Source organism: Solanum lycopersicum, chromosome 12, assembly GCF_036512215.1.
Source record: "Solanum lycopersicum chromosome 12, SLM_r2.1".
NCBI lineage: Eukaryota > Viridiplantae > Streptophyta > Magnoliopsida > Solanales > Solanaceae > Solanum > Solanum lycopersicum.
The window spans coordinates 7,632,411-7,659,608 of record NC_090811.1 but is presented as its reverse complement, the minus strand read 5'-3'; the positions used below and the strand labels follow the sequence as shown (position 1 = coordinate 7,659,608).

General features: G+C 35.1%; 1 protein-coding gene across 1 annotated transcript; it reads right to left on the bottom strand.

The window, feature by feature from the left end:
- Positions 1 to 1,459: 1,459 nt before the first annotated feature.
- LOC101260019 (uncharacterized) lies at positions 1,460 to 8,567 on the bottom strand. Its single transcript, XM_004251926.5, has 8 exons — positions 8,216 to 8,567; positions 4,808 to 5,102; positions 4,478 to 4,570; positions 2,869 to 3,013; positions 2,641 to 2,751; positions 2,475 to 2,557; positions 2,338 to 2,395; positions 1,460 to 1,739 (listed from the first exon to the last, which is right to left on the bottom strand). The coding sequence occupies exons 2-8, from the start codon at positions 5,072 to 5,074 to the stop codon at positions 1,660 to 1,662; spliced, it is 837 nt and encodes a 278-aa protein (XP_004251974.1). The 5' UTR covers positions 5,075 to 5,102; positions 8,216 to 8,567; the 3' UTR covers positions 1,460 to 1,659.
- Positions 8,568 to 27,198: the final 18,631 nt, after the last annotated feature.

Genomic DNA, 27,198 nt, shown 5'->3' with positions numbered 1-27,198 from the left:
ATTCACTAGTTAATCTAAAATATTAGGAATACAAAACAAATAAACTCACACATCATCAGTAAAATTAAGTATCAAGTAATCTTCACTAAAATGTAGAAAAACAATATTACAAAAAAAAAAAAATAGAAAACAGTTAAATACATATACCTGTGCTCCATTTTAAAACTTCCTGCAAAATACAAAGAAAATAAGAACTCATTACAAATGAAACAAATTACCTACCAACCTTAAAAAAAATTAGTAACATCGTCACTACAAATGAAAAAAAAAAGAACATATTATCTGAAATGAAAAAGAAACAACAAAAATATATATCTCTAGACTTTATCCGTTTTGCATCCATGTATGTATATAGATATAGAATATAAATGATTTATAACTCCATTTGTAAATTAATTACTCCTATTTAGTGTGATCTTTTAATCCATTAAAATTTTTATTTTAGAAGAAAATCAGATTTTATTTTAATTAAAAAGATACAATAGACAATTGCAAATATTGGTCATTGGAGGCTGCCACATCAACGATTCTCTCTATATATATATATATCTCCAACAATATATATGTGTGAAAACTCAAAGATTTAAATAAAAATTCTTGATAATCAATTAATATGATTGTATCATTGAGCAAGTAGGCTAATAGTTATAAACAATGAGTATCATAAAATTAAATCGATACACATGCCAAGTACCAAATATTGGGACTTAGATAATAATATCATCAGACATATAATATAGAGAGTTACTTGATAATATATTTATGAAAAATTCTTTAATACCAAATAATTAGGACTTGAATCAATAAAAAGTTTATCTTATAATATATTATTTATGTATTTATCTCAAATTGGATAGTTGTTTGATGAAATTTCATTTAGTTTGGAACCTAAAATAATTTTTTGTTTTAAATGAAATCAGAAACTCGAATGAATATAATGTGGGTGGACTTTTGGTATAATCCATCGTGTAAAATAAAAAATGACGGTGGGATTTCTTCCGTCATAAACACATAATTTCATGGTTAGATAGGATTTCTTCCGTCATCAAACCGACTTTTAATTGTCGACCATCATTATTGACATTCCAGAGGAAAAGCCTCCCTCGAACCCTGACATACTGAAATGCTATAACATTGGCTGCGTCATCCAGTTTCTTTCTCCGCACACCAAACTAGCTAGCTCATTGTTCCAAATTCCACATTGATGTTCAATTTTGTAAACTCCATTTGTATGCTTGTGTAATGAAGGCTATAGATACCAAAACGGACCAACTAATTCTCTCAACTATAAAACTAGGGGCTATATAGTTAAATTTTTAATTTTGATGAAACAATAGACAGTATCTTCCTATTCTAAGTAGAAAGAGCTTTTTGGATTTGAAAACAAAGCAGAACCAACATTGTTAACAATTCATATAAGAATAGTCAATGTTGGCCTCTGCACGAAGGGAGATTCCGATAATCAAAATTTCACTTTATACGATCAATAAGTCTGCAAAATGTTTTAAACTGATCGTAAACGAGCAAAAAGGGCACTCCAAAATGTGAGGGTCATTTGCCCTTTACACAACTTAACGACCCAAAAAGGCCTATAGAAAGAAAACTAGCAAGGACAACTTTCTACAAAGTATGTCTTGGGAGAATATAGCTAAGGTCGGTCTACAAAATCTTCCATTTGCGCTCCATGGCATTCGTGATCATTGATATGCAGTATGCAGCACTCAATGGATAATCTGAAACTGCAACATACAGTAAGATGATTAGACAAGGTTCAGCTGCAGAAATAATGCAATAATTTGCCAAGATGTAGTAAAAACAGTGTGGACCTAGTTGAGCATTTACATAGACTATACATGCATAGCACCAATAACTCATCATCAAACTTCACAGTATACCAAGACGAGTTTTCATTTCTACGGGATGTTTTAAAAGTATCAAGTAGGTTTAGATGCAGTTGAGAGCCCGCATATGTTTGCTTTCAGAGTTTGACAGGCTGACACTGAACTGAACCAAACAATCTCTCCCTTTACAAGTTTTGTATGAGAGTATGGCATATACTAGAATACATGATTAAAAAATCAAAGATTATAATCACCATTCCAACCATATCTACATTCTACAGAGGCTGCAACCTACAATTTTCTTTGCCAAAGTCATAAGTGGCTGTCGAGAAGTACTTTTAATCTACAGGAAGATCAATATTACCCTAGTGTTACCAATTGAGCATACATGCACAAGTAATAGATGTTCGTATTCCTACATTAATTACTAACGCCATGCAAATCAAGATAAAGTCAGAAGAATCAAATGACACTCTAATTGGAAGAATTAGCTTACTTGATAAATAATCTTCAACATAATCTTTATCAATTTTCCCATGGGCCATAGCCCCAACCTGCATATGTCAAATATCAAGTAAAATATAACTTCACACTAAAATGTAGTTGTCTATAGAAAATTAAACTAGAACATACCACAAAGACAAGGTTCATGTCATTGTTGACGCCATTAACATAGTCCTGAATATCCACCAGCTTCTCAGAACTATGAGAGAAGCCTAATGCATAAGCAAAGTGGGGTATTAGTCAATTATCAAGAACATTCCATTAGAGATGGGACGAAAACAGAAAAATTATTCACCTATCTTCCGACAGTCGATGGGTAGGTACTGTGTAACAGGGTTTTTTATAACACGCAACAGTTTCTCTCGCTTACCAACAGCAGTTATGCTCAGCTTTTGTAGCAGCTGCACTGAAATTGAAGCAACATCAGAAAACAGAAAAATTAGACAAATCGCAGATCATATATAGGAATAAAAGCACGAAAAGGGAAGAGTGAAGAAATTTTGTTCAAGGTAAATTAACTTACACATGATGCCAGAAAATCTCTTAAAAGTCCTAGGGATACGAACATGAGGTTTTACTTCAAAAAGGACACCTTTCTCAGTCCTCACATACAAAGCTTTCAGTCGCCCAGCTTTATTTACTCGGCTATCTAAAATTGAAAGCATTGCCTGTGAAAGGAAAGAAGAACTCACATAAACATTTCAGGAAAAGGCGAATGAGGATTTATAACTAATTGCATTGCCTCATAAAGCTATCGTGAACTTTGTGCCATAATTAAATGCAAATGAAGATGGTCAACATGCAACACCAATTCCTTTTTTCAATTAGCTTTGCAAGGACTTAGTACTTATTTCACTTACATACTGTACTGAAAATGGATGAAGCAGTAATTATTGTCCCAAAAGGAGGGTATAATAGGGAAAGTAAGGACTTTGACAAGGGTGCCATGGACATCAATTAAAATGTTCACATCCTACAAGCCCCGAGGTGCAATCAAGCAAATATATTTACATCTTATCTTCCTGCTTTCTCCAAGAAGATCAAACAGTAAGGAAGGAAAAAACAGTGTTCTCCTTTTCTATTGAACTTCTCAACAACTGCTGCTCAGTTTTTTCTCTTCTTTCTATTTCAACAAGAAATTATATACTCAAGAAGAAGCCAAGCCCAGCACACTGCAATTCCATCTATGCTTTCCAGTTCCAATACACACTCAGAATCTGAACCAGAAAGAAGTAGAATAGAAGATCAATATGATGAACTCGTCTAAAGAATTAACTCTGAGGAAAAATGTGGAAGCGAAACCACAGCTTAATCAATCCATATCTGCATCTTCTCATGTAAGGTATTGAGAAGCTTCCGAGAGAAATAAAGAAGCTGATGTAGAGGCATCATGCCGCGGTTGATATCGTCAAATGTATAAATGAAACAATGCAGCATAAAGAGTGAGCCTGAGTAGCACACAGAGGTGGTGGGTTGAGAAGGCATCTGATTTCCTATTTGTTTTATTCTCCTTTTGACAGTGGCAGAAACTTAAAACTTAAGTGTCAGTAGTGTAATTAAGCAAAAAAACATGCTTAGCCCACTTATCCATAGTCCTAATTTTGTTATTTTCTCTAGACTCTCAGTAGAATTTTCGTTTTATCTCTTGGGACAAAACAACTAGTATAGATGGACAGCATATATTAGATATAGCCTTGATTGCAAAGTGGACTGTAGAATTGAATAAGTGGACCCTAGAGTGAATAAGCAAGATTTTTTCCTAAAGGGATATGACCATGATGATTAAGCTAGAGAAATATATGTCAATATATTATCAAAGAGCTATTAAAATGACTACTTGGTGATTTCATGGCCAACTACCAGATATCCCTCTCCATGTCCGTATTCGACATACTTTCACTAGCAGGACTCAATACCTGACCAGGAAATTCCACCACCCATCACCACAAAAAGTTGACAGAAGTTTGAACCATCAACTTCTTGTCTGTTACTATTGAACTATCGCCCACATGCATGCAGATAGTGTCTCAAACGACAAACACTTAAATCTGGAGTCTACAGGAACACCATTCTGTTCATACTATAGGAATATTGGGCAACAAGATGGGGCTGGAGTTCCAAAGTCAACTAACCTGATGCGCAATATCAGGCCGATAATCAGAAGGGTTCCGGCCATTCTTCTTCAGAAAGTTGGAGTGTTCATCAGAATTCAGAAGTTGGTACGTCTGCATCGACAAGAGAAAGAGATCATTACACACAATAACTTCAACTTCTTTTATACATGGTGAAGGGAAGGATGAGCATTATATGCGATGCTAAAGATAATAATAAGATGAGCTAGTGGGATGTTGGATAACATCATATAATACTGATAAAGCTACAAGCTTCTTCTGAAGTAGACAATCTCAAAACCATACAAAAGTAGAGGAACAGAAATGACATTTGCAAAGATAGAGACAGACCTTTCCAATTTTAGCAATTTCAAGAGAAGCTCTTTCAATGATGAAAACAACACCAGGTTTATTGGTTTGATCAGTTGCAACAACAGGAATGCCAGATAGTAAATCTACAACTCTTTCAGCTGCCTCGGTGTCTGCCTCAGAGTGTTCTGTCTTCACTCTTTTTGTTGATTCCTCCTCTTCCAAAGGTACCTCAATTTCTTCTTCTTTATCATAATTCTCTCCTTTCTTTTTTCTTTTCTCCCCTTTTACTTTGTATGCACGCACCATTTTTGTCACACGTAAAAGTATCTCGGTACTTGAGAGACATAAAAAGATTATCAATTATACATCTAATAAGTACTTCAGATACATAAAAAGATTATCAATTATATATCTAATACAAAATCAACAATACATATGCTATTGCATTAAGCACCACTGCCAATTATATAAAGAAAAAACAGAGCCACAAGCAATTCCAGTTCAATAGTTGTTTTCTTATCCACTTCGTATCTTTGTCTTACTTTCCTTGCTAACCCGTTTCATAAAAAATATATGTTCTCTTTTTTCAGCAACTCTTTAATTCCAAAATCTAATTTATTTAGTTTTAACTTAATTCCAACACTATATTAACCAACTACATCACATCACATATTTTAACTTATTTGAAGAACTTAACAACTTTATAAGTCTAATTTGTTTAGTTTTAACTTAATTACAACGCTATATTAACCAACTAAATCACATTACGTATTTTAACTTATTTGAAGAACTTAACAACTTTATAAGTCTAATTACTTTCGTTTTAACTTAATTCCAATATTATATTCACCAACTAAATCACATTACATATTTTAACTTATTTGAAGAACTTAACAACTTTATAAGTTCAATTTGTTTAGTTTTAACTTAATTCCAACACTATATTCACCAAATAAATCACATTACATATTTTAACTTATTTGAAGAACTTAACAACTTTATAAGTCTAATTTGTTTAGTTTTTAACTTAATTCCAACACTATATTCACCAACTAAATCATATTACATATTTCAACTTATTTGAATAACTTAACAACTTTATTAGTCTAATCAGTTTAGTTTTAACTTAATTCCAACACTATATTCACCAATTAAATCACATTACATAGTTAAGCTTATTTGAAGAACTTAACAATTTTATAAGTCTAATTTGTTTAGTTTTAACTAAATTTCAACACTATATTCACCAACTAAATCGCATTACATATTTTAACTTATTTGAAGAACTTAACAACTTTATAAGTCTAATTTGTTTAGTTTTAACTTAATTCCAACACTATATTCACCAACAAAATCACATTACATATTTTAACTTATTTGAAGAACTTAACAACTTTATAAATCTAATTTGTTTAGTTTTAACTTAATTCCAACACTATATTAACCAACTAAATACATATTTTAACTTATTTGAAGAACTTAACAACTTTCTAGGTATAATTTGTTTAGTTTTAACTTAATCCCAACACTATATTCACCAACTAAATCATATTACATATTTTAACATATTTGAAGAACTTAACAACTTTCAAAGTCTAGTTAGTTTAGTTTTAACTTAATTTTAACACTATATTCACCAACTAAATCACATTAAATATTTTAACTTATTTGAAGAACTTAACAACTTTATAAGTTTAATTTGTTTAGTTTGAACTTAATTCCAACACTATATTAACCAACTAAATCAAATTACATATTTTAACTTATTTGAAGAAGTTAACAACTTTATATATCTAATTTGCTTAGTTTTAACTTAATTCCAACACTATATTCACCGACTAAATCACATTACATATTTTAACTTATTTGAAGAACTTAACAACTTTCTAAGTCTAATTTGGTTAGTTTTAACTTAATTCCGACAATATATTCACCAACTAAACCACATTATATAAGTTGAAGCTTACACTTAACAAACACATTATTCCGAAATTGAAGCTAAGTGTCAACTTTAGATGGACACAAATCGATCTTGCAAGAAAAGCAACCGTTATCAATAGGATCAACTAGTGTTGACACTTATACTCAACAAACACATTATTCTTAAATCGAAACTAAGTGTCAACACTAGATGGACACAAATCGACCTTGCAAGAAAATCAATTTTGTCATCAATAGGATCAACTAGTGTTGGTACTTATACTTAGCAAATATATTATTTTCAAGTTTAAAGCGTGTCAACACAAGATGGACATAAATCGATCTTGTAAGAAAATCAATTTTGTCATCAATAGGATCAACTAGTGTTAGTACTTATGCTTAACAAATATATTATTTCTAAATTTAAAACTAAGTATCAACACTAGATGGACACAAATCGATCTTGCAAGAAAATCAATTTTGTCATCAATAGGATCAACTAGTGTTGGTACTTATGCTTAACAAATATAATATTTCTAAATTAAAAGTTAAGTGTCAACACTACATGGACACAAATCGATTTTGCAAGAAAATCAATTTTGTCATCAATAAGATCAACTAGTGTTGGTACTTATGCTAAACAAACACTCGATGGACACAAACAAATTATCACAAAGCGAAGTATCAATACTAGATGGACACAAACACATTATAAAAACAATTTTACTTGAAATGTAGAAATTTAGAAACGCCAAATCTTATCTCCTATTTTGTTGAAAGAAGCTTATATCAACTTTTTAGATGTTGAGCTTCCTTAGTTGCCTAGCACACAAAATCAACCCATTCAACACCGGAAAAAGATTCAATAATTATTAGATACTACATGGCACAAACACAACATAGAAAAAACAACCCTTTCAACTGCCTATTTCCAAAATTTAGTAACAAATGATTTGAAAGATTCAATAATTATCAGTCAACATAGATAATTGCGAATATTATTTGTGTGTTATTTTTCCCAACAAACTCCTCCAAAAAGTAGTATTATCTTTTGAGGATCAAACTCACGCAGACACAGTACTACTTTTTGGATTCGACATATATATAACTGTTTTTAGAGAGTCCGAGCAACTAAAACTTATAACAGGCTTGCTGTTTTCCAGGAAAGTGTGTAAATCAGAACAAGACAGAGTATCAGTATGGACTGATTCATATAGCCACCCTCGAACTTTTTTAGGATTAGTTTTTAGGATTAAGGAGAAGTTGATTGAAATAGTCATACAAAATGTCGATACAACACACAATTGCATTTCATTGAAGATTATTCATTAGTACATGTTATTCTACGCTTATATCATCAACTGCCCTTTCACAACTAACAGCATACTCTGATTCGAATGAGGAGACTTCTTTTCGATCAAAGCACAAAACAGAAGGAACAAACATCAACATAGAAAAAGAAAGAACGCCCACATTAATAGATGGGAGAAGATTGAATTAAAAATTACTCGAGTAAGATAAGCTTACTGTCACTGCCGGAGTTTGATGCTGCCAAGTGAGTTTTGATGTATAATCCTTCTGTTTGTAGCTGTTGCCGGAGATTGCAGCTGCCAGCTACGCTCTGCTGCTGCTGCGACCTGTTGCTGTAAATCGAGGCGGCGCGGCGGTCGGTCGGGTATAGTGGCGCGACCTACTGCTGCATCGCCGGTCGCGAATTGGTGGTGAGCGGCGGTTGAGGTTGGGTCGAGCGTGAGGGAGAAGTTAGAGAGGCTTGGAGCGGGAAAAATAACTTTAGGGTTTTGAGTTTATCATTTTTTTTAAAAGAAAGTGTTAATTTACGGACCACAAGATGTCTATATGTTTTAAAATAATTATCTATATTTAAAAATGTTCAATAAATACTGATATAGTAAAGTTGATATTATATAAATTAAATAATAATTTAAATATATTGACATTTAAGGTAGATATTTATTAATTTATTTTAATATAAACTTACCTCTTGAGGTTGATTTTATTAATTAAAATTATGTATGTATATTATAAATTATATTTAACTACATATGAATTAAAAAATTTAATAAGTTTAATTTTACCGATCAATTTAATTTTTTATAAATTAAAATTATATACCTCTTAATTATATAAATTTAATTTTATCAATCAACAAAAGTTTATCAATATCAAATATAATATATAAATCTCCTTGAATTGATCATCGAGATTTCTTTATTTGATAATGTATTTCATATATGAACCACTAATATATAAGACTTGATTTGTTTAACTACTCGAGGAGTATATAATTAATCAACGTATCTCATACTCCTATGAATTATCCTTTACATGTAATACGATATGATCACTACATTTGAGACTCATTCAAGAGAACGTAATAATCTTGATAACACTTATTTTGTATAGTAATTTACGATGTTTTATTGTTTATTTCATAAAATGAGATAAGACATTAAAGGTTATACGTACAAATAATTCAACAATCAATTATATAAATAAAAATTTTATAATTTATTGTTATCATGACATTTCTACGAGTATTATCTCGCATTTCATTATACTCAAATTGATTATATGTTAGCTTTTGACCTCTACATCATTACACGAGAATATTAAGTTCATGATTTGAGGCGGACTGATATAATTTGTACATTACTCTAGAAATATAAGTATAATTATCTCTTAATTCATATCAACGTAGTTACATACTCTAAATATGGATTATAGATATTTTTTTTTGTTTATTCCACAAATTCTAATTCTTTATTTATTATTACACTTTTTGAACAATTAATTATAAATTTCAAATGAAATTTTAGTATTATGCTAAATTAGCAAAAATTATAACTAATAGAAATATTTTAAACAAACCGGCCTCCGGATGTCGCTTTTATCAAAATTAATTAGATCTAATAAAAAAATATCGACCTTATAAGGTTGGTATCATATTAAATCTTAAGATAAATAAAAAGTAATTATGTTGATTAATAAGGCGGAATGATCCGGTAGACCCTCGTACTTGAATCGATTTGTATTTTGAACCCTTCTACTTACCTCTTTGTCATATGTACCCCTAAACTAAATAAAACACAATATTTGAAACCCCGTTCTCATCATTTGTGTGTGCGTGTATTGCACTCCATTTACACATGAAATTGCACGTCATTTTTTAATGACACGTCAGTATTATTATTATTTTTTAATGACATGCCAGTATTATTATTATTTTTTAATGACACATTAGAAATTAAATAATTAAAATATATAATTTTTTAAAAAGGTACAATTTTTTTCTCTCTCTATACTCATTTTTCATATTCCCACTTCATCTTTTTCCTCCCCACCCTCTACCTTTCACCCAAAAAATGAAAATTACCACTTGCCCCTATCCATTCTCTTTCTTCTCCTTTCTTACGGACAGAACACATATTCTTTTGTATATCCCGCCGGCAACATGAAATTTCGATCATAGATTTCATCTTCCTCCTCTATTAATGTCGCTACCGACCACCCTGTTTCTCCGCCAAAAGGGGTGTTTTCCGATCATTGCCTCTTTTTGTTCCATTAAGCTTGTCTTCATACAAAAAAAAAGTTTCTTTCATTTAAACTTCTCTTGTACAAAAAAAAAAAAAAGTGATCCTCGTACTTGAATCGATTTGTATTTTGAACCCTTCTACTTACCCCTTTGTCATATGTACCCCTAAACTAAATAAAACACAATATTTGAAACCCCGTTCTCATCATTTGTGTGTGCGTGTATTGCACTCCATTTACACATGAAATTGCACGTCATTTTTTAATGACACGTCAGTATTATTATTATTTTTTAATGACATGCCAGTATTATTATTATTTTTTAATGACACATTAGAAATTAAATAATTAAAATATATAATTTTTTAAAAAGGTACAATTTTTTTCTCTCTCTATACTCATTTTTCATATTCCCACTTCATCTTTTTCCTCCCCACCCTCTACCTTTCACCCAAAAAATGAAAATTACCACTTGCCCCTATCCATTCTCTTTCTTCTCCTTTCTTACGGACAGAACACATATTCTTTTGTATATCCCGCCGGCAACATGAAATTTCGATCATAGATTTCATCTTCCTCCTCCATTAATGTCGCTACCGACCACCCTGTTTCTCCGCCAAAAGGGGTGTTTTCCGATCATTGCCTCTTTTTGTTCCATTAAGCTTGTCTTCATACAAAAAAAAAGTTTCTTTCATTTAAACTTCTCTTGTACAAAAAAAAAAAAGTGATCCTCGTACTTGAATCGATTTGTATTTTGAACCCTTCTACTTACCCCTTTGTCATATGTACCCCTAAACTAAATAAAACACAATATTTGAAACCCCGTTCTCATCATTTGTGTGTGCGTGTATTGCACTCCATTTACACATGAAATTGCACGTCATTTTTTAATGACACGTCAGTATTATTATTATTTTTTAATGACATGCCAGTATCATTATTATTTTTTAATGACACATTAGAAATTAAATAATTAAAATATATAATTTTTTAAAAAGGTACAATTTTTTTTCTCTCTCTATAATCATTTTTCATATTCCCACTTCATCTTTTTCCTCCCCACCCTCATCTTCCTCCCCACCCTCTACCTTTCACCGAAAAAATGAAAATTACCACTTGCCCCTATCCATTTTCTTTCTTCTCCTTTCTTACGGACAGAACACATATTCTTTTGTATATCCCGCCGGCAACATGAAATTTCGATCATAGATTTCATCTTCCTCCTCATTAATGTCGCTACCGACCACCCTGTTTCTCCACCAAAAGGGGTGTTTTTCGATCATTGCCTCTTTTTGTTCCATTAAGCTTGTCTTCATACAAAAAAAAAGTTTCTTTCATTTAAACTTCTCTTCTACAAAAAAAAAAAAAAAGTGACATTGAGAATGAGAGTCTTGAAAAGAAAATGTTGAATTTTAAATTGGATCTAAATTAATTTTTCTTTGTTTCCTTTTATTTTCCTTGCTTTGTAAGGCTTTTGTAGTTGAAATTTCACTCTTTAATTGTGGTATTTGGTGAAATTAAAATGAATTTTTGTAAAAAATAAAATCTAGGTCTACTAGTGGGGTGAGGGTGACTGAAAAGAGAAGTTGAGCCAAAGATGAAGTGGTGGATAGTTGAAACCTGAAAGAGGAATTGATGCGGATATGGAGTTGGGGATGACTAAAAAGGGGGGTTAGGACAGATATGAGGTGAGGGATGGCTAATAAGGGTGGGGGTGGGGGATGAATGAAGAGGATGAGGTGAGGGGAAGAAGAAACTTTTTTTTTAAAAAAATATTATTTTATATTTTTAAAAATTAAACATGTTCTTCACTTGCCTTTTGGTGTGTGTGTTACACTCTCTCGCCAACTCATTCATTTTAATATCACATAGGCATGATCAATGGTCAGAATGGTTTGAAATATTGTGTTTTAATGAGTTGAAGCGTCCAACTGACAAATGACTAAGTAGAAGAGTTCATAATACAAATGCATACAAGTATAGGAGTTCATCAGATCATTTCGCTATTAATATATTGACATCGAGAGCTCGGTATATATATGTATATATATATATATATATATATATATATAATCAATGGAAGTTTAATTTAATAAATTTAATTTATCGATCAAGTTAATTTATAAATTTAAATTATATACCTCCTAATTATATAATTTAATTTTATCGATCAATAAAAGTTTATCAATACCTAATCTAATATATAAATCTCCTTAAATTGATCATCGATATTTCTTTAATTGATAATGTATTTCATATATAATTAATCAACGTATTTCATACTCAGATGAAATATCTTTTACATGTTATCATAATTAGGAAGTGATCATTATATTGACATACATTCAAGATCGAAAGTATATGATAATACTATCTCACATTTATACTCGAATGAATTATATGTTAGTTCTTCACCTCTACATCATAACATGAGATATTAAGTTCATGATTAGACCACAGACTGATAGATTTGTACATCACTCTAGAAATATAAGTATAATTATATCCTAATTAATATCAACGTAGTTTCATACTCTAAATATGAAATATAGATATATTTTTTATTTATTCCACGAAATCTAACTATTTATTTATTAAAGTATACAAAATTGTTATAATTTTTGAACAATTAATTGTAAGTTTCAAAATGAAATTTTAGTATTATACTAAATATCAAAATTATGATTAATACAAATATTTTAAACAAGATGACCTTTAGATGTCACTTTTATTAAAAATAGTTAGATATAATAAAAAAATGACGACCTCATGACGTTGATATCACATTAAATTTTAAGATAAATAAAAAGTAACCATATTAATTAAATTAATATAGACATCGGGAGGTCGGAATTTTATATTAATTTATTTTTTAACTTATATAAAATCGTCATCCGGAGAACGATTTATTTAAAGTTAATTGCAAATATTGATTTTTTGAAAGTCACAGTGTAAATACTTAAATTTAAATTAATTCGAAAGTCGATATTATAATATTTTTATTTTTTATTTTACACAAAACCGTCCTCATGAGGTCGGTATTTGGATGAAATAAAAAGATCAACCTCATGCGGTCGGTATTTGGATGAAATAAAATTACCGACCTCATGAGGTCGGTATTTGGATGAAGTAAATATACACACATCATGAAGTCGTATTTGGATGAAGTAAAAATACCAACCTCATGAGGTTGGTATTTGGATGAAGTAAAAATACCGACCTCTAAGGGTTGGTATTTGATGAAGTAAAAATACCGACCTCATGAGGTCGGTATTAGGATGAAACAAAAATACCGACCTCATGAGGTTGGTATTTGAATGAAATAAAGGTCGGTATTTTTATATTAATTTATTTTTTATTTATATAAAACCATCATTCGGAAGTCGACTTATTTAAAGTTAATTAAAAATATTAATTTATTAATTTTATGGAAGTCACTATATAAATATTTTAATAAAAATTAATATAATTATATACTATTTAATTTTATCGACTTCCGAATGTCGGTATTATAATATATTTTTTAATTTATTTTACACAAAACGTCCTCTGGAAGATGATTTAAATAATATTAAATCAAAATATTTTTAATTTTCTTTTTTATATTTAACTTGTGTACTTAGCCGCGCTTCGCGCTGTTCTAAAAAGAATTAAAATAAAATTACATATCAATATTAATAATTACTTAAATAAAAGGATTTTTTTTGTTAATAACATTATTTTTATAGAAGAGAAGCTATGAAAAATATTTAGATTAAATATTAAATTCATCAAGCAATCAATATATGTGAACTTCGGAAAGTTAAATATTAAAATTAAATTTCATAGAAAAAAAGAGAAGGTTAAGAATTGGGTAATATCAGAACTACTAAAAACAAACTTGTGATCATTTTTTTCTTTTTTATTTGATATTTTTAATATATTTTTTATATATTTATGTAAACTTGAAATCTGATCGTTCTTTTATGCTTATTTGTAATCTTTTTAATTATATTCTTAGTATAATTTTTCAACAATGTGTAACTCGAATTGTTATTAATAGTTAGTATTCATGAATATATAGTTAGTCAACAACATTATCCACAAGTACTATTACTTGTCCTCGTCATCACCCAATCATCACATATTTTAATTATTTTTATTGTACAATATTAGATTAATTTAATATTTGTATTAATAACTTTTTAATAAATTAAAATTTAAATAAAAAAAGTTTACATATTTAAATGATTAAAAATAACAATCTTAATTAGTTAAATTCCATATTTTATTATTATAATAATAATTATTATCATTATACTTAGATTTAGATATCCAATTATTTTTGGGACAACCTACTGTCACGACCCAAAACCCGGCCGCGACTGGCACCCACACTTACCCTCCTGTGTGAGCGAACCAACCAACCTAAACCTTAACATTTCAATATAATATCAACAGAAAGTAATGCGGAAGACTTAAACTCATTAATAAAATCAATAACTACTATTATCCCCAAAATCTGGAAGTCATCATCACAAGAACATCTATGATCAAATTACTAAACTAAGAGTATTCTAAAAGCTAAAACAAGTAAAAGCTAGTCTATGCCGGAACTTCAAGGCATCAAGACATGAAGAGGAAGATCCAGTCCAAGCTAGAAGCATTAGCTCACCCTGATATCCGGAGTAATGAAGACTGGCTAGAGTTATTGTTCAGTCGAAGATAACGGCACGTTTGCTGCACTCCACAAATAAACAAGAAGAAAACATAAAAGTAGGGGTCAGTACAAAACACGGGTACTGAGTAGATATCATAGGCCAACTCAAAATAGAAAACAATATATATCGAGTAATATCATAAAATCAACTATGATACTCAACATGTAGCAACAGCAAGTACTATATCATTAACAATTACCGTCAAGTTCACACATGAGGACTCAAGCCTCAATACCATACTCATTTGGGAATTATGTTCATTAGATTGAGTATATTAACATCTTTCAAGATTCATTATCTTTATTTCTCTTGTGTCGGTACGTGACACTCCGCTCCCTCATATTCATTAATCCTCTTGTGTCGGTATGTGACACTCCGATTCCCTAAATCTACGTGTCGGTTCGTGACACCCGATCCCCTAAATCTACGTGTCAGTTCATGACACCCGATCCCCTAAATCTACGTGTCGGTTCGTGACACCCGATCCCCTAATTCTATGTGTCGGTTCGTGACACCCGATCCCCTAATTCTACGTGTCGGTTCGTGACACTCGATCCCCTAAATCTACGTGTCGGTTCGTGACACCCGATCCCCTAATTCTACGTGTCGGTTCGTGACACCCGATCCCCTAATTCTACGTGTCGGTTCGTGACACCCGATCCCCTAATTCTACGTGTCGGTTCGTGACACTCGATCCCCTAATCTCATTCTATCAACTCATCAAGCCTTTTCCCTTATCAAGGCATCATCAATCTCATTACTTTAGTTCATAAAGCCTTCTCCCTTACCAAGGCATCATCATCAAAAGAGATTAGGTTTTTTATCAAGATTTGGGATTCAATAACTTCATCATGCTTAATATGATCACAATTATATAATCACGTTCATGCATGCATACAATTAAGCACATAGCAGGGTTTACAATACTATCAATACATATCATTCTCTATTAAGAGTTTACTATGAAAGCATGAAAACCATAACCTACCTCCACCGAAGACTAGTGATCAAGCAAGCAAATTCCCAAAGCTTTGTGTTTTCCTCTTCGTTTCTCCTCTCTCGATCAATCCTCTCTCTCTATCAATTCCCTTCTCTCTCTTTCTGTTCTTTTCTTTTTCTTATTCCAACCCTCTTTCTTTTACCCTAATTAGTATATAATTAAGAATAAAAGATGGCAATAATGCCCCACTAATTAACTTAAGGTTACTTTTTTTTAACCCCCAAGTAATTAGACTTATTAACATTAACGCACTAACTTTATAATTAAGGCAAGAATAGTCAAAAACGTCCCTTAAAATAATTAAGGAAATCCGACTCAGACTGGGATTACGCAGCCTGTGACGGCCCGTCGCGCTTGCGACGGTCCGTCCTGCTGCTCCGTCACAGACTTCAGAGACTCAATTTCTCTGAAGGGTCTGTGACGGTCCGTCACACCTGTGACGGTCCGTCCTGCCATTTCGTTACGAAGTTCAGAGAGTCGATTTTCAGTACCCAATTTCAGATTTTCTAAGTGTTTTGAAACGAGACACTGCGACGGTCCGTCGTGCCCATGACGGTCCGTCGTGGGGTCCGTCGCTTCTGCCAGTTTTTCCAGAATTTAAATCTGCTGCTCAAAACGACTAAACAGGTCGTTACAATAGATACCAATTTACCCATCGTTCGTCCCCGAACGATCACAAGAAGGAAAACAAGGGCGAAAAGGAGTACTTGAATCTGTAAACAGATTTGGGTATCTTTCTCGCATATCTGCCTCCTTTTCCCAAGTGGCTTCTTCAACGGGTCGATTCTTCCATTGGACTTTGATGGATGCAATCTCCCTTGATCTAAACTTGCGAATTTATCTATCTAGAATGGCAACAGGCTCCTCCTCATAAGTCAAATTTTCGTCAAGCAAGACTGAATCCCAACGAATAATGTAGTTTCCATCCCCATGGTATCTTTTCAACATCGACACATGGAATACCGGATGTACTCCGGACAGCCCTGGAGGCAGGGCTAATTCATAAGCCACCTCCCCTACTCGCTTAAGTACTTCAAAGGGACCAATGTACCTTGGACTTAGCTTACCCCTTTTACCAAACCGCATCACCCCTTTCATGGGCGAAACCTTCAGCAAGACTTGTTCACCCTCCATAAACTCCAAGTCTCTAACCTTCCGATCTGCATACTCCTTCTGTCTACTTTGAGCTGCTAGAAGCTTTTCTTGAATAGATTTCACTTTCTCAATCGAATCCCTCAAAAGATCGGTACCCCAAGGTCTAACCTCGAATGCATCAAACCAACCAATGGGGGACCTACATCTCCTACCATACAATGCTTCAAATGGAGCCATATCAATGCTTGAGTGATAGCTATTATTGTATGAAAACTCTGCTAAGGGTAAGAAGCTATCCCAATAGCCACCAAACTCTATCACACATGCGCGAAGCATATCCTCCAACACTTGAATCGTTCTCTCAGACTGACCATCGGTCTGAGGATGGAACGCAGTACTAAGTTCCAACCTAGTACCCAATTCCTCATGCAATGTTTTCCAAAATTTAGAAGTAAACTGCGTACCTCTATCTGATATAATGGAGAGTGGAACCCCATGCAACCGAACAATTTCTGAGATATAGATTTTGGCTAAGTTCTCTGCATTGTAAGTCACCTTGACCGGAATGAAATGAGCAGACTTAGTTAACCTATCAACAATCACCCAAATAGAGTCATACTTACCCAATGTCTTTGGAAGACCAACCACGAAGTCCATTGCAATTCTCTCCCACTTCCATTCAGGAATGGGCATTCTCTGAAGTGTTCCTCCGCGTCTCTGGTGTTCGTACTTTACTTGTTGACAGTTTGGACATTTGGCGATAAAGTTCACAATATCACGCTTCATTCTACTCCACCAAAAGTGTTGCTTTAGATCACGGTACATCTTGGTTGCACCCGGATGTATCGAATACCTTGAACAATGAGCCTCTGTCAGAATAGTGTTGATCAAATCATCGACGCGGGGTACGCATACCCTTCCCTTGATCCTCAAAACACCTTCCTCATCGATTTGTGCTTCCTTAGCCTCTCCTTGCAATATCTTATCTTGGATTCTGCGCAGTTTCTCATCATCAAACTATCTTCCCTTAATCTTGCCAAGAAAGGATGATCTTTCCTCTACAGAAGCCAACAATCCTCCCTTATCATTTACTTCTAATCTCATCATGTCATTAGCTAGAGTCTGAACCTCTCTAGCCAATGGGCGTCTAGAAGCTTGCAAGTGAGCTAGACTTCCCATGCTTCCCGCCTTCCTACTTAAAGCATCCGCTACAACATTCGCCTTCCCCGGATGATACAAAATAGTGATGTCGTAGTCCTTCAGTAGTTCCATCCATCTCCTCTGTCTCAAGTTCAAATCCTTCTGAGTGAAGATATACTGAAGGCTACGATGATCCGTGTAGACCTCACACTTAACCCCATATAAATAGTGTCTCAATTGCTTTAATGCAAACACTACCGCGGCCAATTCCAAATCATGAGTTGGATAGTTACGTTCATGCACTTTTAATTGTCTTGAAGCATAAGCAATCACATTCTTTTCTTGCATTAGCACTGCACCCAAACCCGAATAGGATGCATCACAATAGATAATGAAGTTCTTACCTTCCACGGGCAAGGTGAGAATCGGTGCAGTAGTCAACAGAGTCTTGAGCTTCTGAAAGCTTTCCTCACACTCATCCGACCATACGAATGGGACATTTTGCTTAGTCAAGTTCGTCAATTGGGAAGCAATAGAAGAGAATCCCTTGACAAATCGGCGGTAGTAGCTAGCTAACCCAACAAAGCTCCTTATTTCTAACACATTAGTAGGTCTTACCCAATTCTTCACTGTCTCAATCTTAGAAGGATCCACCATCACTCCATCCTTAGAAACCACGTGCCCCAAGAAGGACACTGCATCTAGCCAAAACTCACACTTAGAGAACTTGGTATAAAGCTTTTTCTCCCTCAACATTTCCAATACCATTCTCAAATGCTCCTCATGTTCTTTCTTGCTCTTTGAGTATATCAGTATATTATTAATAAATACGATCACGAAGAGGTCCAAATATGGCTTAAAAATCCCGTTCATCAAGCTCATGAACGCAGCAGGGGCATTCGTAAGACCAAAAGACATCACTACAAATTCGTAATGCCCATACCTCGTTCGAAAAGCAGTCTTTGGCACATCCGTTGCCCGTATTTTCAATTGATGATAACCGGATCTCAAGTCAATCTTAGAGAAGACACAAGCACCTTGTAACTGATCGAACAAGTCATCAATGCGAGGAAGAGGGTACTTGTTCTTTATGGTTACGTTGTTCAACTGCCGGTAGTCTATGCACATCCGAAAACTCCCATCCTTCTTCTTCACAAACAAAACCGGAGCACCCCAAGGGGATGCACTTGGTCTAATGAAGCCTTTGTTCAATAACTCTTGAAGTTGTGCCTTTAACTCTCTTAACTCCGCGGGAGCCATTCTATAAGGGGGTATAGAAATGGGGCGAGTACCCGGTTCAAGATCAATACAGAAGTCAATATCCCTATCCGGTGGCATACCAGGAAGATCTGCAGGGAACACATCCAAAAACTCACGGACCACTGAAACCAACTCAATTGAAGGTACTTGGGTAGTGTCATCCTTGAGATGTGCCAAGAAAGCTAGATACCCTTTACTAATCATTTTCTTAGCACGAAGAAAGGAGATGATACGCACCGGATTGGAAGTGTAGTCACCCTCCCACACTAACGGATTTGTCCCAGGCTTGGCTAACGTCACCGTTTTAGCATTACAATCCAAGATCACAAATTGCGGAGAAAGCCAAGTCATACCCAGAATTACATCAAAATCATCCATTTCTAAGATAACCAAATCTACATAAGTGTTGCTCCCCACAAAGCTCACCAAACAAGACCTATATACCTTTTCAACTACCACAGACTCACCCACCGGAGTAGAAACACGAATAGGCATATCAAGTAATTCACAATGTAAATTTAGACCATTAGCAAATGAGGAAGATACATAAGAAAATGTGGATCCAGGATCAAACAATACAGAAGCCATGCAATCACAAACCAGGAGATTACCTGTGATGACAGCATCAGATGCCTCCGCTTCAGACCGCCCAGGGAAAGCGTAACAATGGGCCCTATCGTTTGTCTGTCCATTGCCCCTACCATGTTTTGATGTAGTGGTTCCAGTTTGCCCATTACCTCGGCCATTTTGGTTACCACCATTACCTCGACCACCACGTCCTCCAGAATAACGGCCTCTACCATGACCACCTCTACCTCTAGCCATTGGGGGTCTATAACTCTGTTTTGGGCAATTCCTCCTAATATGTCCAGTCTCCCCACATCCATAACACTCTCTGGAGTCAAGCATAGGTCTCTCAGAGAAGTGTTGACCAGTCTGAGGTGGACCCCCAACTACAGTCTGTAGTGAAGACTGAATGGGTCGAACTGAGTAACCTCTGGAACCTTGTCCTCTAGAGTAAGAACCATTAAACTGACCTCCCTTTCAAAACCTTTTTGATGTCGATGTTGTGGTGAAGTCATCTGGCTTCACTCCTTCCACCTCTATCACGAAGTCTACTACCTCTTGGAAGGATTTTGCCGTAGCCGCTACCTGTAAGGCTGAAATCCGCAACTCTGACCTCAACCCCTTCACAAAACGGCGAATCCGCTCTTGTGGACTGAAACATAGTTGGGTGGCATACCGGGATAATGCACGAAACTTAGCCTCATATGCATTGACCGACATCCTACCTTGCTCTAGGCTCAAGAACTCATCCTTTTTCCTATCCCTAAAAGTTCGGGGGGATATACTTCTCCATAAACAAGCTAGAGAATGAGGCCCAAGTCATAGGTGGTGCCTCTGTTGGTTGACATTCAATATGTGACCGCCACCACATTTTGGCGTTCCCTTGAAACTGATAACTCACGAACTCAACACCAAACCGTTCTACTATACCCATCTTGTGTAGTAGCTCATGACAGTCAACCAGAAAATCATAAGCATCCTCAGATTCAGCATCCTTGAAGACTGGGGGTTTCAATTTCAAGAACTTACTGAAAAGTTCATGCTGATCATTTGTCATTATAGGCCCTGTAGTCAGACGAGGAAACATGCCTATTTCCAATGGAACATCCATGTGGGGAGCCGCAATAGCCGCATGTTGTAACTCTGAAACCGGAGGTGTTGGTGCAGAAAACACTGGAGGTGCCTGACCTTGATCAAACAACCCACTGAGATAGGCGAGAACCTGATTGATCATCTCTGGGGTAGGTTGGGGTGGCAATCCCTCATTCTGCACTTGTTCATTTTCCCCATCCTCCCCTTCTCTTATTACTTCCTCAGTCGGTGGAGGAGTCACTGCCCTAGTATCAGATGGACTTAGTGCTCGTCCTCTTCCCCTAGAGGACGTCCTCCCACGACCTCTACCACGGCCTCTTGCCGTAGCTCTTCCTCGAGCTACAAGCCCAGTGGCTGGCTCAGACGCACCCTGTCCCGCCGGTGCTGGTGTTGGTGCTGGCGTAGTCGTTGCTCTAGTTCTAACCATCTGCGAAATAGAGTGAAGATGGTCAGATACCAATTTGTATCACCTAGATACCAATTGGACCCAAGTAATAGCACGAAAGAAGAAAGAAAGAATGGAATTTTCCTAAAGTCTTAAAGCCTCTCAAAGAAAAGTAAAGGCGTCCCCCTACCGTTCCTTAAGACTCTACTAGACTCGTTCTTCTGTGATGAGACCAACGAACCTAATGCTCTGATACCAAGTTTGTCACGACCCAAAACCCGGCCGCGACTGGCACCCACACTTACCCTCCTGTGTGAGCGAACCAACCAACCTAAACCTTAACATTTCAATATAATATCAACAGAAAGTAATGCGGAAGACTTAAACTCATTAATAAAATCAATAACTACTATTATCCCCAAAATCTGGAAGTCATCATCACAAGAACATCTATGATCAAATTACTAAACTAAGAGTATTCTAAAAGCTAAAACAAGTAAAAGCTAGTCCATGCCGGAACTTCAAGGCATCAAGACATGAAGAGGAAGACCCAGTCCAAGCTAGAAGCATTAGCTCACCCTGATATCCGGAGTAATGAAGACTGGCTAAAGTTACTGTTGAGTCGAAGATGACGGCACGTTTGCTGCACTCCACAAATAAACAAGAAGAAAACATAAAAGTAGGGGTCAGTACAAAACACGGGTACTGAGTAGATATCATCGGCCAACTCAAAATAGAAAACAATATATATCGAGTAATATCATAAAATCAACTATGATACTCAACATGTAGCAACAACAAGTACTATATCATTAACAATTACCGTCAAGTTCACACATGAGGACTCAAGCCTCAATACCATACTCATTTACGAATCATGTTCATTAGATTGAGTATATTAACATCTTTCAAGATTCATTATCTTTATTTCTCTTGTGTCGGTACGTGACACTCCGCTCCCTCATATTCATTAATCCTCTTGTGTCGGTACGTGACACTCCGATCCCCTAAATCTATGTGTCGGTTCGTGACACCCGATCCCCTAAATCTACGTGTCGGTTCGTGACACCAGATCTCCTAAATCTACGTGTCGGTTCGTGACACCTGATCCCCTAATTCTACGTGTCGGTTCATGACACCCGATCCCCTAATTCTACGTGTTGGTTCGTGACACCCGATCCCCTAAATCTACATGTCGGTTCGTGACACCCGATCCCCTAATTCTACATGTCGGTTCGTGACATCCGATCCCCTAATTCTATGTGTCGGTTCGTGACACCCGATCCCCTAATTCTACGTGTCGGTTCGTGACACCCGATCCCCTAATCTCATTCTATCAACTCATCAAGCCTTTTCCCTTATCAAGGCATCATCAATCTCATTACTTTAGTTCATCAAGCCTTCTCCCTTATCAAGGCATCATCATTAAAAGAGATTAGGTTTTTTATCAAGATTTGGGATTCAATAACTTCATCATGCTTAATATAATCACAATTATATAATCACGTTCATGCATGCATACAATTAAGCACATAGCAGGGCTTACAATACTATCAATACATATCATTCTCTATTAAGAGTTTACTATGAAAGCATGAAAACCATAACCTACCTCCACCGAAGACTAGTGATCAAGCAAGCAAATTCCCAAAGCTTTGTGTTTTCCTCTTCGTTTCTCCTCTCTCGATCAATCCTCTCTCTCTATCGATTCCCTTCTCTCTCTTTCTGTTCTTTTCTTTTTCTTATTCCAACCCTCTTTCTTTTACCCTAATTAGTATATAATTAAGAATAAAAGATGGTAATAATGCCCCACTAATTAACTTAAGGTTACTTCTTTTAACCCCCAAGTAATTAGACTTATTAACATTAACCCACTAACTTTATAATTAAGGCAAGAATAGTCAAAAACGTCCCTTAAAATAATTAATGAAATCCGACTCAGACTGGGATTACGTAGCCTGTGACGGCCCGTCGCGTCTGGGACGGTCCGTCCTGCTGCTCCGTCACAGACTTCAGAGACTCAATTTCTCTGAAGGGTCTGTGACGGTCCGTCACACCTTTGACGGTCCGTCCTGCCATTTCGTTACGAAGTTCAGAGAGTCGATTTTCAGTACCCAATTTTAGATTTTCTAAGTGTTTTGAAACGAGACACTGCGACGGTCCGTTGTGCACATGACGGTCCGTCGTGGGGTCCGTCGCTTCTGCCAGTTTTTCCAGAATTGAAATCTGCTGCTCAAAACGACTAAACAGGTCGTTACACCTACCTATATTGGGGAAAAAATGTAAATTTTAAAAATAACATAAAAGAGAACAAAAGAGAGAATTAACTACACAAAAAGATTCAAAAAAATGACACATAAAACATTCCTATTTCTCTTAATTTTGTTTGACTTAAACACAAAAATATTAAAAAGTATATTTCACTTTTTAAATAAATATTACATTTACTATAATAAATTCGTAAGAATAAAGAGTCACGATAATTAAGAGGATTAAAAATATGACTTTGAACTTGTTTGTAACATAATAAGAATAATATTTTTACATTATTATACTAATAAAGAATATTAATTATAGAAAATGAAAAGACAAACAACTTAGAGTTATTGAGACAAATATTTTATTTTAAGTAAATAGAAAGGAAGGAAACCAACTATATTTTAAAATTATAAATTAATTGCAATTTTGAAATGACTTGAGAACTCCTCATTATAATATAATCAAATTATCTAAGAATTATATAGAGGTCTAAAGAGAATAAACTAAATATTTCTCTTTAAAAAAATTAGGATTTCTATCTTCATGAACACAAATAAATAAAATTAAATGTATGATTTCAACAACGAAAGAATTGTAATTATATTACACGTATCAAATTATTTTACCTTGTACATCAAATTATGCAAGAATGTCTAACCATTTTCATTGTAAATATATCTCGTATAATCGGCAAAATCTAATCAAATAAGTCAAAAAATGATCTACCAAAAGAAGAAAAAGATAAAGAATAAGGAGAAAATTGCATTTAGACACATATAATCATTTTTGACTAAACATAAATAATTCAAAAGGAAATAATATATAGAAGCATTACTTCTTAAACACCTAAAAAATAAAGAATAATCAATATAATAGGTCAAAATTTATTAATCTCTATCTCTATATATTTTCATTTCATCCTATATACAAGAGTTAAAAAAAATAATAACAAATAAATTATTAGTCCTAAAATGAATCTCAAACTTAACAAAATAAAATATTATATCTCATAAAGAATAAAGAATAAGGAAAAATTACATTTAATCATAAATTCTCCTACATAATCTTCCACTAATTCTCTAACAAAAAATGACTACAAAATAACACAATTTTAGTGTGATTTTGTAGTGTTAATGTAACCTTCCACATTAAAGGGGTCGTTTGGTACAAAGATGCATGATGCATGGATTACTAATGCATGGATTAGTAATGCAGGGTTTAGTAATGCAAAGATTATTTTTTAGCAAGTGTTTGGTTCATTATTTCCTACCTAGTCTTATGTTTGGTTTAAAACTTTAGAAAAAGTTTATTTCCTATCATACTGTCACGATCCAAAACGAGCCGCGAGTGGCACCCACACTTATCCTACTATGTGAGCGAACCAACCAATCTAAACCCCAACATTTCAAACATAATAAACAGAATATAATGCGGAAGACGTAAAACTCATTAATATAACCAATAAATAACTTCTAAAATTTATCAATTTCTATCCCCAAAATCTGGAAGTCATCATCACAAGAACATCTATCCTCAAATTACTAAATCTAAGAGTATCTAGAAAGCTAAGATAAGTAAACAAATGGTCCATGTCCAAACTTCAAGGACATCAAGACATGAATTAGAGAGAATCCAGTCCGAGCTAGGAACAATAGCTCACCCTGAAATCTGATGTGATGAAGACTGGCTAAAGTTGCGATTGAGTTGAAGACGACGGTACGTTTGCTGCACTCCACAAATAATAAAGAGAAAACATACAAGTAGGGGTCAGTACAAAACACAAGTACTGAGTAGGTATCATCGGCCAACTCAGAATGGAGAGCAATATATATCAGATAATAACATAAAATCAACCATAACACTTAACAGGTGACAACAACAAGTACCATAACCATTTGGCACAACCCAAGCACATCTATGAGGACTCAAGCCTTCACACCATACTCATTTGGGAAACAGGTTCATTAAATCTGAGTATATTAGCATAATTCAAGATTCGTTCTCTTTACTATCCTGGTGTCAGAACGTGACACCCGATCCATACTATCCTGGTGTCGGAATGTGACACTCCGATCCTTTACTATCCTAGGGTCGGAACGTGACACCCGATCCATACTATCCTGGTGTCGGAACGTGACACTCCGATCCTTTACTATCCTAGTGTCGGAATGTGACACCCGACCTAGTCAGGTTTATGCAGCCTGTGACGGCCCGTTGTGCCTGCGACGGTCCGTCCTGCTGCTTCCGTCACAAAGTTCAGAGACTAAATTTCACTAAAGGGTCTGTGACGGTACGTCGTGCCCACGACGGTCCGTCCTGCCATGTCGTCGTGAAGTTCAGAGAGTTGTTCTCAGTACCCAAATTTTAGAATCTAAGTGTTTTGGAACGAGACCCCCTCGATGGTCCGTCGTGCCCATGACGATCCGTCGTGGGATCCGTCGACCCAGAGAGTTATTACCAGAATATACTCTACTGCTCAAAAACGACTAAATAGGTCATTACAATAGATACCAATTTACCCATCGTTCGTCCTCGAACGATCACAAGAAGAAAAACAAGGGCGAAAATGAGTACCTGAATCTGTAAACAGGTGTGGGTATCTTTCTTGCATATCGGCCTCCTTCTCCCAAGTGGACTCTTCAACTGGCCGATTCTTCCACTGAACCTTGATGTATGCAATCTCCCTTGACCTCAACTTGCGGACTTCTCTATCTAAAATAGCAACAGTCTCCTCCTCATAAGACAAATTCTCATCAAGAAGAACTGAATCCCAACAAATGATGTAGTTTCCATCCCCATGGTATCTTTTCAACATAGACACATGAAATACCGGATGCACTCCTGACAGTCCTGGGGGTAAGGCTAATTCATAAGCTACCTCCCCCACGCGCTTCAGAACTTCAAATGGACCAATATACCTCGGACTAAGCTTACCTCGCTTACCAAACCGCATCACCCCTTTCATGGGGGAAACCTTCAGCAAAACTTGCTCGCCCTCCATAAACTCCAAGTCTCTAACCTTTCGATCTGCATATTCTTTCTGCCTACTTTGAGCCGCTAGAAGCTTTTCCTGAATGCATTTCACTTTATCTAACGATTCCCTCAGAAGGTCAGTACCCCAAGGTCTAACCTCAAATACATCAAACAACCCAATGGGAGACCTACATCTTCTCCCATACAGTGCCTCAAATGGGGCCATATCAATACTTGAGTGATAGCTTGTAATGACCTGTTAGTCGTTTTGAGCAGTAGAGTTTATTTCTGGTAATAACTGTCTGAGTCGACGGATCCCACGACGGACCGTCATGGGCACGACGAACCGTCGAGGGTGTCTCGTTCCAAAACACTTAGAATTCTGAAAAATTGGGTACTGAGAACAACTCTCTGAACTTCGCGACGACATGACAGGACGGACCGTCGTGGGCACGACGGATCGTCACGGGCCCTTTAGTAAAATTCA

Excerpts from the sequence above, each read along its gene's own strand:
- LOC101260019 (XM_004251926.5), bottom strand. The coding sequence starts at position 5,074 with ATGGTGCGTGCATACAAAGTAAAAGGGGAGAAAAGAAAAAAGAAAGGA. Across the intron at positions 4,571-4,807 it reads AAATTGCTAAAATTGGAAAG|ACGTACCAACTTCTGAATTC; the intron begins GTCTGTCTCTAT and ends TTGTCGATGCAG. Across the intron at positions 2,558-2,640 it reads CATCGACTGTCGGAAGATAG|GCTTCTCTCATAGTTCTGAG; the intron begins GTGAATAATTTT and ends CTTATGCATTAG.